At 39.4% G+C, this 15,075-nt stretch overlaps 1 protein-coding gene across 1 annotated transcript in view; it reads left to right on the forward strand.

Moving 5' to 3' along the window:
- Window positions 1-485: 485 nt before the first annotated feature.
- The window catches only part of Sdr16c5 (short chain dehydrogenase/reductase family 16C member 5), a 31,972-nt gene continuing 17,382 nt past the window's right edge, over window positions 486-15,075 (forward strand). The window contains exons 1-4 of the mRNA XM_051197521.1: window positions 486-834; window positions 8,877-9,008; window positions 14,293-14,392; window positions 14,777-14,921. Coding sequence (XP_051053478.1) covers window positions 514-834; window positions 8,877-9,008; window positions 14,293-14,392; window positions 14,777-14,921 — 698 coding nt within the window. The 5' untranslated portion in view covers window positions 486-513. The remainder of the gene's footprint in view (window positions 835-8,876; window positions 9,009-14,292; window positions 14,393-14,776; window positions 14,922-15,075) is intronic.

Raw genomic sequence — 15,075 nt, forward strand, 5'->3', positions numbered from 1 at the left:
TGTCTTGACTTCCCTCCATGAGGAACTGAAAGCTGTAAGGTAAATTAAACTCTTTCTGCACAAAAGTACAAAGGTCATGGTCTTCGTCACAGCAATAGAAAGCGAACTAGGACACTACAGTAGAAAAAATGACTGGACCAGGTGTCCAAAGTCTTAGTTTACTTATGTAAGGCTGAGTGAGTCACAAAAGGATTCATGAGTGGGGACAAAGGATAACTCCAAAGTTATTCTTACCACCTATGGCCTACCTATCAACCAGATTAGCTGAAAAAGAAAATCCTACAAAGTAACATGTTTCTTGTTAACACTAAATGTTCTCAGAGTCATCGTTTATACAATTTACAACTCAGCAGTTGTGACAGCTTCTGCTAAGGCACATAAGTTGAAACCAATGTCTCAAATATAAAACCCTTGTACTCAGTGATGTGTGCACTGCAGTTGTTGTATGGAAACAGACTTTTCTTTCAGCTGCTTTTCTCCTTAGGAGGTCAGCACTTTCTTCAATCAGTCATCATGAATGCACTGGCAGACACAGCCGTGTTTTTTGGAAAATTTCTATATTACTTTTTAGAATCTGTAGTCTTCAAGATCATTCCTAAAAGGAAAAAGGATGTTTCTGGAGAGATCGTACTTATAACAGGAGCTGGAAGTGGACTTGGAAGGCTTCTGGCCATGCATTTCGCCAGCCATGGGGCCATTTTAGTTCTCTGGGATATTAATCAAGAAGGCAACATGGAAACATGTAGATTGGCCAAAGAGAAAGGAGATGTGAAAGTCTTTGCCTACAAGTGTGACTGCAGCAACAGGAAAGAGGTGTACAGGGTCGCCGACCAGGTGAGCTTATTGCTGTCTTTTGCTTTGGTTCTGAGAAAATTGCCTCTAGCCTGCCTTTTGCTAATACCGGAGGGAGTGATTTGTTATAGGTTCTCCCAAAGAGTGTTGTGTCCTTTCAGTTTAATTCTCTTGGTCTTAAACATGACTTCATGGCCTCCAAAAAGCAGCAAGCATAGCCCAAAACGTAGTAGGGTTTGGTCCCGCTTCAGAGCAGAGTACTATCCGATTCACTTGCTTAGTAACTCACCCACTTCAGAGCCCATCCTACCTGTCAACTTTGCTTAGTGAATCACACAACATCCTTGGTTGCTAGACACTTTGTCAAACCCCAGCTCTTCTGCTTTAGTTGTGCAACTTTTACCAAGCTACTTAGCTTTCTACACCCTTGTTTCCACACCCGTGAAATGAAACACTAGTGGTTGGCAAGATCATATGCAGCTTTAACTTCCTATTGCTTCGTGACTTTCATGACACTGAAATCCCATCCCATCTTATGGCAAGTCTATTGACATATTATGATTGTTGAGCATAGTATATGGAGTAAGAGGGGGTAAGCACTCAGTGTACAAAGTTCTTCTCACAGATTACCTACCGGTATTGTCTAACTTCAGGTGGGGTGTTCCACTTTACCCAAGTCCCCTTTGGCAGACACAGAGTGAACAGCACACAGGGAACCACCAATGGAAATAGCAATGTGGCAGGGATCAAGAAGAAGGGAAACTGAGGGCAGACATCTTTATTATTTCCACAGGAAAGAGCAGGCACATTTAGTAACTGGATAATCGCCATCATTTCAAAGGGCTATGTGTCGTAAGGACATCTTGGTATTCTAGTCGATGACTAGACCATGGCTACTAGACCATGGGAATCCTATTAAGGGAAACAGTTGGTCTTATAAGACTTTCTCAAAAGGGGTAATGTACTGGCTCTAGCCACAGTCACAAAGCTGGTTGAAGATTACAATTTTAAGCGATTTGTGCACCTAATAACTCAGTTAATCCCCGCACCTCAACCTTTGGAAATGTATGTTGTTACCACCATTCCTGTTAAAAAAAAAAAGATGTTAAAGCCAAAGAGCACTGAACATACAACTCACCCAAGATCACCAGGTAGAACCTGGCAAGAGATAGAATCATAGCTGGAAGCCACAAGGCACATATCGTTTGATCACAGAATCTCCAAGAGATTTCTTTGCAATCCAATTTCTATTTGCAGAATTCATTTTTTGATTTATTAAATATTAATTATTGAGTTCTCACACAGTGATATTTTCCAAACCTCTCAATACTTCTTTGCTTTCTTCTTCCTCTTTCTTTGGGGACCCACAGGATTTGTGTGTTTGTAACTCACTGGTAGATACCAACAACCTGGGCATCATAGTTCCCTGCATCCATTTTGGTACAGAACATGGGAAATCAAGATTTGTCCTCATTTTACAAAAAAGGAAATGAACTTGGTAGGAAGAGCTCCCTGCAGAATGCATTTGGAGTGAACTTAATGTAATCTGTTTTTTTCAGGGGCTCATGTCTCAGAACCAGGCACTATCCAGCTCAGGGTGGCTGGGAGGTCTTTGCTTCTGTCTCTGATTGTATGTAAACTTCACAATGAAACAGGAACTATCCTTTGGATACTTTGCCAGTGGTGAAATGGAGGGAGGGAGAACTGAAGGAAATTTACAGACCTTAAGTGATCCTAGAAGCCCTGTTACTTTATCACATGAGCGTTGTCATCGAACTGTAAATAAACAATGAGAACATCTCCCAACCTTCCTCTATGCTAAAAAGCACCATCGTCTGCTACACCACCACCCCAACCCCCCTACAAAGGATTCTGTTCTGGTTAAAATTTCCTTGTGTCCAGTAGGAAAACACCCTAAAAATTTGACAATATTTGCCATTGGAATATATCTGAAATGTCCCTTCTTTGACACTCTCTTACATGTAAGCTTCTTCTAAGTTTACAACTCTATCTTGGTTTTGGCTTAATTGTAGGCAGTTATTAAGTACTGGGAAGCCCAATGCTTTATCTGTAAGATGTTAACAAATGCAAGATATCAGCCTCAGCCTTGAAATGAGCTCACACTCAGCAGGCAGCGTTCCAAAGGGCACAGTAATTAGCTTTCCACAGGCAGAGGAAGCAAGAATTTTCAATCCCAGCATGCAAAGTTAACAAATACAGTCAAACACTACACACATGCTCATAATTGCTGCATCGAGAAGGTTGAGGCAGGAAGATTGTGAGTTCTGGGCGAAATGAGGCTATAATCTTGGTCATGAAGAAGAGTGAATTTATGTAAAAGCAGGTATCATATGTGCCTTCAGCTTGCATGTGAATCAAGGTTCTCTCAGCAGTGAGTCTTTTGGAAGGTTCTTAATTTCCCATAGCCTATTTTCTCACCCATGAGCTAAAATAGTGCCTTCATAAATGTCTTCTCAAACATTAAATCCCATAATCTAGACATTTCTCCTCTTGTTGCAGTGTCCCTCAGAGGGGGGACTTACTCTTGGAGTGACCTGAGTGACCATTCATTCCCTAAGATGTTACAGATTTTACACAAAAGATTTCACCTCCTTCTCCCCATTTTTGACCAGGCATCCCTCCCTGGTCTAGGACTGAGCCCTTATTTACATTCATTGTCCCACTAAACAAGCAAGATGTCCATAGTCTCTCACAGACTAAGTCCTACCTTTCTCCACCACCCAGTCATCATCCCATCACCAAATCACCATCATTAAAGCTCCCTTTAATAACCCACCTCTCTTTACCTATATCAACAATGTTTCCAAAGCCTCCAACTGGTAGGTTTAACTTATAGCATGAACCAAGAATTAGAAGAGTCAGAGTAGACAATGCTTCTTGTCTGGAGGAAGGAAAGAGTAGCTGTATCTGCCAAAAGATTTGATTCAGGATATAGTCATTACTTAAACTGTTTCAGCTTTGTTACTGTGACTTACACAGTTATACTCTGACTCAACATGGTAGGAAAGAGAAAGTTTGCTTAGTGTTTCCTGGAACATGCTATGTTCCCAACAGGACTCATGCGTTTACTGGGTTATGTAAGCAAGTGAAGTGGGTTATGTGGGAGGGAAGAGATGAGAGCTTGTAACAGCACCAGTAGAAGATAGCATTTAGATTACAGGCCATTTCTGTGGGGCTGCAATCAGAACCAGCCAAGCAGCCCTGGGTCCATACCCCAGTCAGGAAGTGTGGATGAGTGAAAGGCTAGCTAAGAGAATTAAGAGAGAGAAACACAGGATAGTTGTCAGGAGAGCAGATTCAGTCCATACTGATGCCCTGTTTATTTCATACCTCCAAACTTAAGTAATCAACCAAAGGAGGGGTTAACCGCAGAGAACTCCTATTACCATGTATAAAGGGCAAATAGCAATTACTTCTCCTAATCCCAAAGGCACTCCATAACTGCATGTACTCTCTGCCTTCAGGATGAGTGTGAAGCTGTCTGGGCCCAAGCCTATTGTTATTTAGAGAAGAGCCATTCACCACCAAGGCCCAGGCAGCCTGTAGCCAGTAGCCAGTGAACTAAATGTCTCTAGGACAATAAAAATGCTCTGAGCTCTCTGAACATGTGGCAATAAGGAATGCATTCCATAGATGGTCCTGACAATCACTGAAGTCTCTGGGCATTGGATCAAACACATCATTGTATGCAGTGTCTTCATTCCAAGTACTGACTTGGTCTAGTCAAACAGGAGTCAAGGAAATGATGCTGAAAGAATTAATCATCAGGTATCCACAGACTGACAGTAAGCCCTGGCTACGAGAAGGAAAATGCTCAGAGATACACAGGCAGAGAGTCCTCACACTCCATCGTCACTAAAGACCAGCGGGGGGGGGGGGGGGGAACGGAGCAAGGAGATGAAGCAAGTGGGAAACGGGCTGCACTGGGCCTGTGGGCCACCAGCCCAATACCCGGGAAACAACCGTGAGAGGATCCCAGGAACGGGCCCGCTCTGGATGACAGAGCAAGAACAACATCCATCTAAGCAACGAAGGGAAGCATCACAGGAAAAAGAGGGCTGGCAAAGCAGCTTGGGAGTAGACCCAGGGTTCAATCCTCAGTATCAAAGAATAAAGAAAGAAAGAGAGATAGAGGGAGGGAGAAGAAGAGAGATAGAGACACACAGAGAGAGAGGATTACTGCCCTATATAGCAGGCCATCTTCTGGAGGAAATCATATTAGCGTAATTGATCATAGGATTACTTTTAAATTGCTGATTCTTTAACATTTATTTTTAATAAATATTTTTCTTATTTTACATAGCGATCCCTGTTCCTTCTCCCTCCCACCCTCCCATGCCCCCAGCAGACCCCCATCTCATCCCACATCCACTCCCCAGGGAGGGTGAGGCCTTAAATGAGCGATCGTCAGAGCGATCGTCAAAGTCTGTCAAATAATTTGGGGTAGGGCCTAGTCCCTCCCGCATGTCTCTAGGCTAAGGGAGTATCCCTCCATGGGGAATGGGCTTCTGATGTCCGTTCCTGCCTGAGGGATACATCCTGCTTCATTGCCAGAGGCACCATAGACTTCCCAGGACTTCTAACTGAGACCTGCATTCAGGGGGTCTGGGTGGGTCTCATGCTGGCTTCCCAGGTATCATTATGGGGTCCATTAGCTCCCCCTTGTTCAGGTCAGCTGTTTCTGTGGGTTTCTCCAGTCTGGTCTTGACCCCTTTGCTCATCACTTCTCCCTCTTTGCAACTGGATTCCAAGCATTTGGCTCAGTGGCTGTCTGCTTCTGCTTCCATTAGCTACTGGATGAGGGCACTAGGATGGCATATAAGGTAGTCATCAATCTCATTATCTCATTATCGAGGAAGAGCATTTAAGGTAGCCTCTCCACTATTACTTAGATTGTTAGTTGGGGTCATCCTTGTAGGTCTCTGGACATTTCTCTAGTGAGAGATTTCTCTTTAAACCTATAATGGCTCCCTCTATTATTATATCTCTTTTCTAGTTCTTTCTATTCTTCCCCCAACTCAATTTTCCTGCTCCTCATTTTCTCCTCTCCCCTCCTCTTCTCCCCTTCTCTTTCTCCTAATTTCTTTTTCTCCTCCCCTGCCTGCTCCCTATTTGCTCAGGAGATCTTGTACCTTCTCCCTTCTATAAGGGACCATATATGCCTCCCTTAGGGTCCTCCTTGTTTCCTAGCTTCTCTGGCAGTATGGATTGCAAGCTAGTGATTATTTGTTCTATATCTAAAATCCATATATGAGTGAGTGCATACCATTTTTGTCTTTTTATGATTGCCATACCTCACTCAAGAGTGGTTTCTTCTCATTCCATCCATTTGCCTGAGAATTTCAAGATTCCATGTTTTTTCCCCTGCTAAATAGTACTCCATTTTGTAAATGTACCACATTTTCTTTATATATTCTTCAGTCCAGGGATATCTAGGTTGCGTCCAGGTTCTGGCTATTGCAAATAATGCTGCTATGAACATAGTTGAACAGATGTCTTTGTTGCACAAAAGTGCACCTTTTGGGTATATGCCTAAAAGTGGAATTGCTGAATCTTCTTGGAAACTGATTGTCATTTTCTTGAGGAACCACCATACTGATTTTCAAAGTGGCTATAGGAGTTTGCACTCCCACTATCAGTGGAGGAGTGTTCCCTTTCTCCACATCCTCTCCAGCATAAACTATCATTGATATTTTTTTTTTATTTTAGCCATTCTGACAAGAGTAAGATGGTATCTCAGAGGTGTTTTGATTTGCAACTAGACCTATAACCCCTAATGAATTAGAAGCAGTCATCAAAAGTCTCCCAACCAGAAAAAGCTAAGGGCCAGATGGCTTCAGTACAGAATTCTACCAGAAATTCAAAGAAGAGCTAATACCAATACTCTTCAAATTGTTTCACACAATAGAAGCAGACGAGTCATTGCTAAACTCTTTTTATGATGCTACAATTACCTTAGTACTCAAGCCACACAAAGACACACTAAGAAAGAAAACTACAGACCAATATCCCTCATGAACACTGATGCAAAAGTACTCAACAAAATACTGGCAAATCAAATCCAAAAACACATCAAAAAAATCATCCACCATGACCAAGTAGTCTTCATCCTAGGGATGCAGGGATGGTTCAACATATGAAAATCTATCAATGTAATCTACCATATAAGCAAACTGAAAAAGAAAAACCATATGCTCATCTCATTAGATGCTGAAAAAAAACCTTTGGCAAAATCCAACACCCCTTTATGATAAATGTCTTGGAGAGATCAGGGATAACAGGAACATACCCAAATACAATAAAAGAAATATACAACAAAGCAACAACCAACATCAAATTGAATGGAGAGAAACTCAATGTGATTCTCTAAAATCAGGGACAAGACAAGGTTGTCCACTCTCTCCATATCTCTTCAATATTGCACTTGAAGTTCTAGCTAGAGCAATAAGACAACAAAAGGAGATCAATGGGATACAAATTGGAAAAGAAGAAGTCAAACTTCCACTATTTGCATATGATATGATAGCTTACATAAGTGACCCAAAACACTCTATCAGGGAACTCCTGCAGCTGATAAACACACCTTCAGCAAGGCGACAAGATATAAGATTAACTCAAAAAAAAATCAGTAACCCTACTATATACAGACCATACAGGGACTGGGAAAGAATTCAGAGAAACACCACCCTTCACAATAGACACAAACAACATAAAATATCTTGGGGCTAACACTAACCAAACAAGCGAAAGACCTGTATAGTAAGAACTTTTGGTCTCTCAAGAAAGAAATTAAAGAAGATACCAGAAAATGGAAATATCTCCCTTGCTCTTGGATAGGTAGAATAACCATAGTAAAAATCATAATCTTGCCAAAGGCAATCTAAAGATTCAATATAATCCCCATCAAAATCCCAGCTCAATTCTTCATAGATCTTGAAAGAACAATATTCAACTTCATATGAAAAACAAAAGACCCAGGATAGCCAAAACAACCCTGTACAATAAAGGAACTTCAGGAGGTATCACCATCCCTAACTTCAAGCTCTACTATAGAGCTATAGTCCTGAAAACAGCTTGGTATTGGCACAAAAATAGACAGGAAAACCAATGGAATGGAATTGAAAACCCTGATATTAATCCACATGCCTGTGAACACCTGATTTTTGACACAGCAGCTAAAAATATACAATGGAAAAAAGAAAGCAACTTTAACAAATGATGCTGGTACAACAGGGTGATGGTGTGTAGAAGACTACAGATAGAGCCATATCTATCACCATGTACAAAACTTAAATCCAAATGGACCAAAGACCTCAACGTAAATCCAACCACACTAAGTCTCTTAGATGAGAAAGTGGGAGGTACCCTTGAACAAACTGGTACAGGAGACCACTTCCTTAACATAACACCAGTAGCACAGACACTGAGATCAATAATTAATAAATGGGACCTCCTGAAACTGAGAAGCTTTTGTAAGGACACAGTCCACAAGACAAAATGGCAGCCCACAGAATGGGAAAAGATCTTCAGCAAACCTATATCTGACAGAGGGCTAATTTCCAAAATATACAAAGAACTCAAGAAGCTAGTCACCAAAACACCAAATAACCCAATTTAAAAAATGGGGTACAGAACTAAATAGAGAAATCTCAATGGAGGAATCTAAAATGGCTGAAAGACACTTAAGAAAGTGTTCAACATCCTTAGCCATCAGGGAAATCCATATCAAAACAAGGCTGAATTTCCTTATGAGAAACAATAGCAATAAATAGTTTTAACAAAATTGTAGTCAAGTATGATTGAATGATGGAGCTGTGTTCTGAAGGACACATTACTAAGTGATTTCATAGTAGTGGGTACATTTTAGTCTTCTTAACCAAGCAAATATGGCTACAGCGTCACCAGAAAATTTAATCTTAGGACTGCCTTTATCTGTCATTGATTGACACAGTGTGCATTCTACAAAGTGCATTGAGCAAAATGAGGGAAAATATGACATAGGAAAGTTAATGTCAAAAGTTCAGTACTTCAATCGATGTCAATTCTCTCTCATTTCTGGCCAGGTTAAAGAAGAAGTTGGTGACGTCACCATTCTCATTAATAATGCAGGTGTTGTTACAGGGAAGCCTTTCCTTGATATTCCAGATCACATGGTGGAAAGATCATTTCTTGTCAATGCCCTCTCTCATTTCTGGGTAAGTCTCTCTCTCTCATTTCTAGTAGTGTGTATAAAAATCCCAAGCAATGTTCAGTCATTTGTCTATAAATATAGCATCTGGTGGTTTCCTATTGACATCTGGTGTAAGTCCCATCCTCACCAGGCTCTTCTCTACCTAACAGGTATTAGTTTTTACTGGTTGCCTAACTCCAAATTCTTAGGGACATCTCTAAGTGTCTTTGGCTATAAAAGTGTTCTCTGTCTGCATCCTCATATGGTACCACTTGAAACTTGATTGGTGGGGATGAAGAGCTAAGTATCCCTCACTGATTCCATATTCTAGCCCTTTACTGTCTGTCAATATCTACAGAGTCAATTAAGCACTAACTGAAAATATTTAAAACAGGATGTTGTATCTGGCATGAACATGTATAAATACTTTCTCGCTATTATTACCTAAATAGTAGAGTATAAAAATAATATATAGATAACATTTATATTGAATTGTGCATTATAAATAACAGACGTTTAAATTTTCAAAAGGATAATTATACATAAATACTATACCATTCAAGGGTCCTTGAATTTTAGCATGGAGTCTAGTAACCAATATTCCTCAAGACCTGGTCAGACTCTACTCCTCCATGATCACTAGTTTGAGTTCAGTTTTAAGCAGTATAACTAAAAAACACTATTTTTATCTTTCAGTGTGACTTCAGCAATTAATCTTTTTGTCCATTAAAAGATAAGGTATATGCAACATTGAATTCACTGTCTCAATTAAAAGTTCCTTTAAAAAGTGAAAACTGTGCTTGATGACTCAATATTTATATTTACCTGTTCTGTGGTATCCAGCAGAGAAGACTGCTCAGACATGGGTTTCAACTAATACAAAGTCTATTGACTGGCCGCAACTACACTGGGTGTTCAGAATCCTGATGTAGCACCAAGCCTTTCTCAGAATGAGCTTTCAAGAACAAAAAAAAAAGTGTTCTGGGTTGACATGTTAACAATAACAATTAGCCAGATGTGTAACTACAGAAGCCCAAACGCAAGCTTAGTATGTTTAGAGATTTTCCCAGAACTCTGTGGACTTTGATGGATCAGGTCTTTTCATTTTGGCAGAGTGGAATTTCTATGAGACAGTCAGGTGTGCTAAAGTCTGGGAGCCTACTAAGGTCTGAGGTCTAGTCATAGTATGAATTTTTACTTCTTTTAAAATACTACGGTTGAGATTCTTATCTAATTACCCAACTAATATAACTTCTAAATCTTCAAGTCATTAAAGTTGACAGTTTGCATCCTGGTGATGCTAAAAGGTTGTCAAAAGAGGTTAAGCTTAACACTTGTACAAGATAATCCACATACTTAAGTCCAAACAATTCATAATGTTATCAGAAGTGCAACATGACCAACTTTGTTTTTAGTAGTAATCACTTTTTGTGTGAATGAATACATATTCCATGAAAACAGGAATAAGTTTTGAACCTATAAACCAGTATGGAAACACTTAGTAAGATCATTCAAAGAAAGCCTTAGCTAATGCAATAAAATAAAATCAAGTGAATTTGATGATTCTTTACATTACAACCTACATATGAAAAAATTGAGGAAAACATATAGCAGTTTATAAAACAATTTTGATTTGTTTATACATTTAATATAGATAATAAAATCTGTATCCAATATAATCTCTTATTAATTCCCTGTTATTAAAAATATTCCATGGGCTAAGGAGATAGCTCAGTGGGTAAAAGCACTTGCTTTCCAAGCATGGAAAGCAGAGACCCAGACCCTGCATAAATTCTGAGTAAGCCTGGCAGCCAGCCTCTAATCCTAGTACATGAGAGTCAGAGACAGGAGATCTCTGCAGCATGCTACTTAGCTATATAAATCAAATTGGTGAGCTCTGAGTTCAACGATGAGACTACCTCAATACGTTAGGCAGTGAGCAATCTCAAACGAAGCATAATATCAACCTCTAGTTCTATGTATATACAACACACAACACACATACACATGTACTTCTACACATGCACACACACACACATACCCCACACACATACACAAGCAGATACAAAGTTACTTCACAAAGTTAAAAAAAAAATTCCTCTTTAATGATTTAAGACAAATGATTGCTAAGTGAACACTTCTCTGTACTTTTTCTTTGCTTCAATAATACCCATATAAAGAGTATTGATTATATATTTCTATGATAAAGTTATCTTCAAAATATCCTCTAAAAAGCCTCTACCAATATGGGGACAGTCCCAAACAGGCTCTCCCATGGTACCCCTTCTTAATTACAGTTCTGCTTCTCAGTTTCTGTTAACCTTGCTCAACTACCATTTGAATATATAACATGGAACATTCTAGACTTAAGAGTACTTAAGCTTCAAATTATGTGCCTATTCTGAGTGGCATGGTAAGATCTTAGACATATAATTCTAACCCAGGGAGTCATTTCTTTTTCAATGTATCCAAAATATGTACCTTCCACCCACCCATCAATCACTTGGTCATCCTCTCAAGGACAACTCTATGGTACTACTCAGCTTGTGCTCAAGCAACTTTTATTTTACTAATAATATCCTCAAAGTACAAGGTTGGAGATGTTGTCAATTTTTATATGATAAAGAGAGGATGAAGCATTTCCTTTAGTAAGAAAAAAAATAATTTGTTAAAGTTGCTAGTATACATAATACACTAAGATATTTTGAGCAGAGAGATCACATTGATATAATTTTGTCAGGTACATTATTATAATTGTTCTGGCTTATTATTAGTCACTGTTATTTGTCTACTTGCTTAATTTATGAATTAAATTTTATTATAGGCATGTAGCTATGCATAGGGAAATATATCCCATACATATGCTTTAATATTCTCCAAGGTTTTGGCATTAATACAAGTCTGGAAATGCATCCTCTGTGGATAAGGGGTGAGGGCTCTTATAAATACCCAGCCTTTTTATCTTCAGCTGAAAATACAGAAAAAGAGCAGCAAATCCAACCGCAGCACAACATAAATCTCTGAAAATGATTGAACTTTTGAGAGTGGCTCACATTGTCCCACTGGTGGTTGGCTGCTTAGCATAAACATAAAACCCTCTCTCATTTACACCTGGGAGCTTTCTCTGCCTCGGTGCAGTGAGTTTCTACCTCCAAGTGGCGCTGACTCATACCTTCAACTCTTGTATTCACTTTCTTTTCTTGAAAATTGCATAAGCTTTCAGATATAAACTGGCGCCACAGTGAGACCTCGACCTGGGCCTCCAGACCGTGCATTTCACAGGATCTAGTGGATGGTCACATAGACAATACCTACAGAACTCAGAAGCTCCAAGCTTTTGAGCTGAATGACAATGACCAGCTCTTACCATTTCCAACCAATGTACAGTCATGACCAGTTTTTCATCATTTAAAGGGAAAGATGCCATAACCATAAGAAACAGCTAGCTCCTTTAGCTGCCACTGTTCGTGGACATGAAATGGGAAAAGAACACAATTGTCATTTACCATGCCGAGACTTGGACATTAGGTCAGCAGCCACAGAGCAAGGTTAAAGGAAAAACATGAAACCAAGATGCTGGCTCTGGTCCAGAGGCTTCTCTCTGTTAGGTGAGCACCTTTGGTTGCCCCTCAAAAACTTCAATGTGAAAAGAATACATTGGTAAAATCATGTCTCGTAGAAACTGTGGTGAACAGAAGATGTCAGGGTTTTACTTAACTCATGTCTGACTGAGCCAGCACAGAGTCAGCGCTGATAAAATGGTGCCATGAGAAACTCTGACTTACCTGGTGATGAAGGAGCGCAGAAATAAGATCTCTGAACTCACACCTGTATTGATCCTCAAGTGAGCTTGTTAGAAAATGTCCTAGTGAGATAGCTCAGTGGTTATGAATACTTGCTGCTTGCAGGAGATCTGGGGTTGGTTCCCAGTACCCACATCAGATAGCCTATTCCATAGGATCATATACCCATTTCTGTCCTTTGTGGACATCCATGTGCATGTGGTATACATACACACACTCAGTATACATGCACACTCACACTGTGCTGGTTGGTTTTTGTCAACTTGACCCAACCTAGACATATCTGGGAAGAGGAAATTTCAATAGGGACAATGTCCCATCAGATTGACCTGTGGATCATTTTCTTAAATAATCACTGATGTGGGAGGGCTCAGCCCACTGTGAATGACCAGTGCCACACCTTAGCAGGTAGCCCTGGGTTATATAAGAAAGCAGACAGAATGGGCTATTGGAAGCAAGCCCGAAGTAGCAATCATTCATGGCCTCTGTGCCAGTCTCAGCATCCAGGCTCCTGCCTTGAGTTCCTCCTCTTACTTCTTTCCCTATGGGCTATATATAGACTGTAAGAGTAAGTATCCCCCACAAGCTATGATTTTAGTCATAATGTTTATCACAGCAATAGAAAGTAAATGAGGACATTCATGGAGACAAACACTAAATACATACATACATGCATACATACATACATACATACATTTATACTACTTACGTACATACATACATACATTTATACATACATTTATACATACACAAGTTTTAGAAATCTTTTAAAGAAAATGTCCCGGCATACTATAAGTCTCTTCCTTATTCTCACGATTTTTACAAACTGCTTATGAATGAGGGCTAGAAAAAGGGAGTCTGTTATTGGGGTTGAGTAAAGAACGTGACACTTCCCTGACAGACTATATGAGGGAAAGAAAACAGTATTTTTGGCATGGGGACATTGCTTAAAGGTATATGAATGCAGCTTACCAAAACATACAAAATGAATGAAGTTTATCAAAGCATACCAAATAAATGTTTACTAACACATACCATGTTAGTCCTGGGAGTTCCAAAGCATCCTTATCAGCAGGTGCATAGCTTTCATTAAATTCATCTTCCTTTAGCAATTTCTTCCGTTTCTCCTAATTCCCGAAAGTAAAGTCTGAAAGGTAAGTATGATTGATTTTAATGCAAATTGTCAAAATTTTATAAAGAACTCAGACTACTTAAAAAAAATACTACAATTTATAGAAAACAGAGTGTAAAAATCTCATTTGGTTAAATTAGTAAAGTTTACTTCAAAAGAAAAAAGAAAACACATACCATTTCCTGTATCTGAGCCCATAATAAACTCCAACCACAGGAACAGAGCTCTATACTTCCTACTTTTGTGTATCCATAGAATTTAACACACCATGAGCATTAAATAAAACTTCACTAAGTGGATTAATAAGTTCATCAAGTGCTTTACCGAATACTGAAAATAATTAATTAATCGATTAATGTGTTTATATTTCCCAGACATGTAAGGCCTTCCTTCCTGCCATGATTAAGGCTGACCATGGTCACCTGGTCTGTATTTCAAGCATTGCAGGACTAGTGGGCACTAATAGTCTCTCAGGTGGGTATTTCCATTTACCACATATCCTTCTATTCCCCCAGAAGTGGGACCCTTCCAGAATGCAGAGTAGCTCTTCCTGCCCCAAACAGAACTCTAAAATATTCAACCCTCCTCATAAACCAAGTGCACTCCTCCTCACAATGGCAGACAGGGAAAGGTACTCTCCTTTTTAAAAACACATAAAAAATAGTGTGCACACACCTATTGGTTCGTTGGTATTCTTGGGTTAAGAGAAATAGAAATGATTTCAGTGTTTTTATTGGCTACACAGTGTGGACATACTCTGTCCTCAAGAACAAGCCAGAAAAAAGAAAAGAGGATTATTTTTAAATCATCATGACGAGTTCCCAAGCTGTATCACTGTGGCCTCTCACTGTATTTCAGATTATTCTTCAAGCAAATTTGCAGCCTTTGGCTTTGCCGAGTCCCTCTTCATTGAATTAGCTATGCTAAAAAAATCTAAAGTTAAAAGCACCATCGTTTGCCCGTATTTCATCAAAACTGGAATGTTTGAAGGTTGTGCAACCAAGTAAGTGAATTTTTTCAGCAATCTTTTGTTTTACATAATATTAAGAAATAACAGAAGTTGGCAATGAGAATTTTTGCTTCCTACATAATATATGGAGTTATAGATAAAATGTTTTTAAATGTTTGGTAATATAGACAAATATAAATGTTTGTTT

This window comes from Phodopus roborovskii, unplaced genomic scaffold, assembly GCF_943737965.1.
Source record: "Phodopus roborovskii unplaced genomic scaffold, PHOROB, whole genome shotgun sequence".
Lineage (NCBI taxonomy): Eukaryota > Metazoa > Chordata > Mammalia > Rodentia > Cricetidae > Phodopus > Phodopus roborovskii.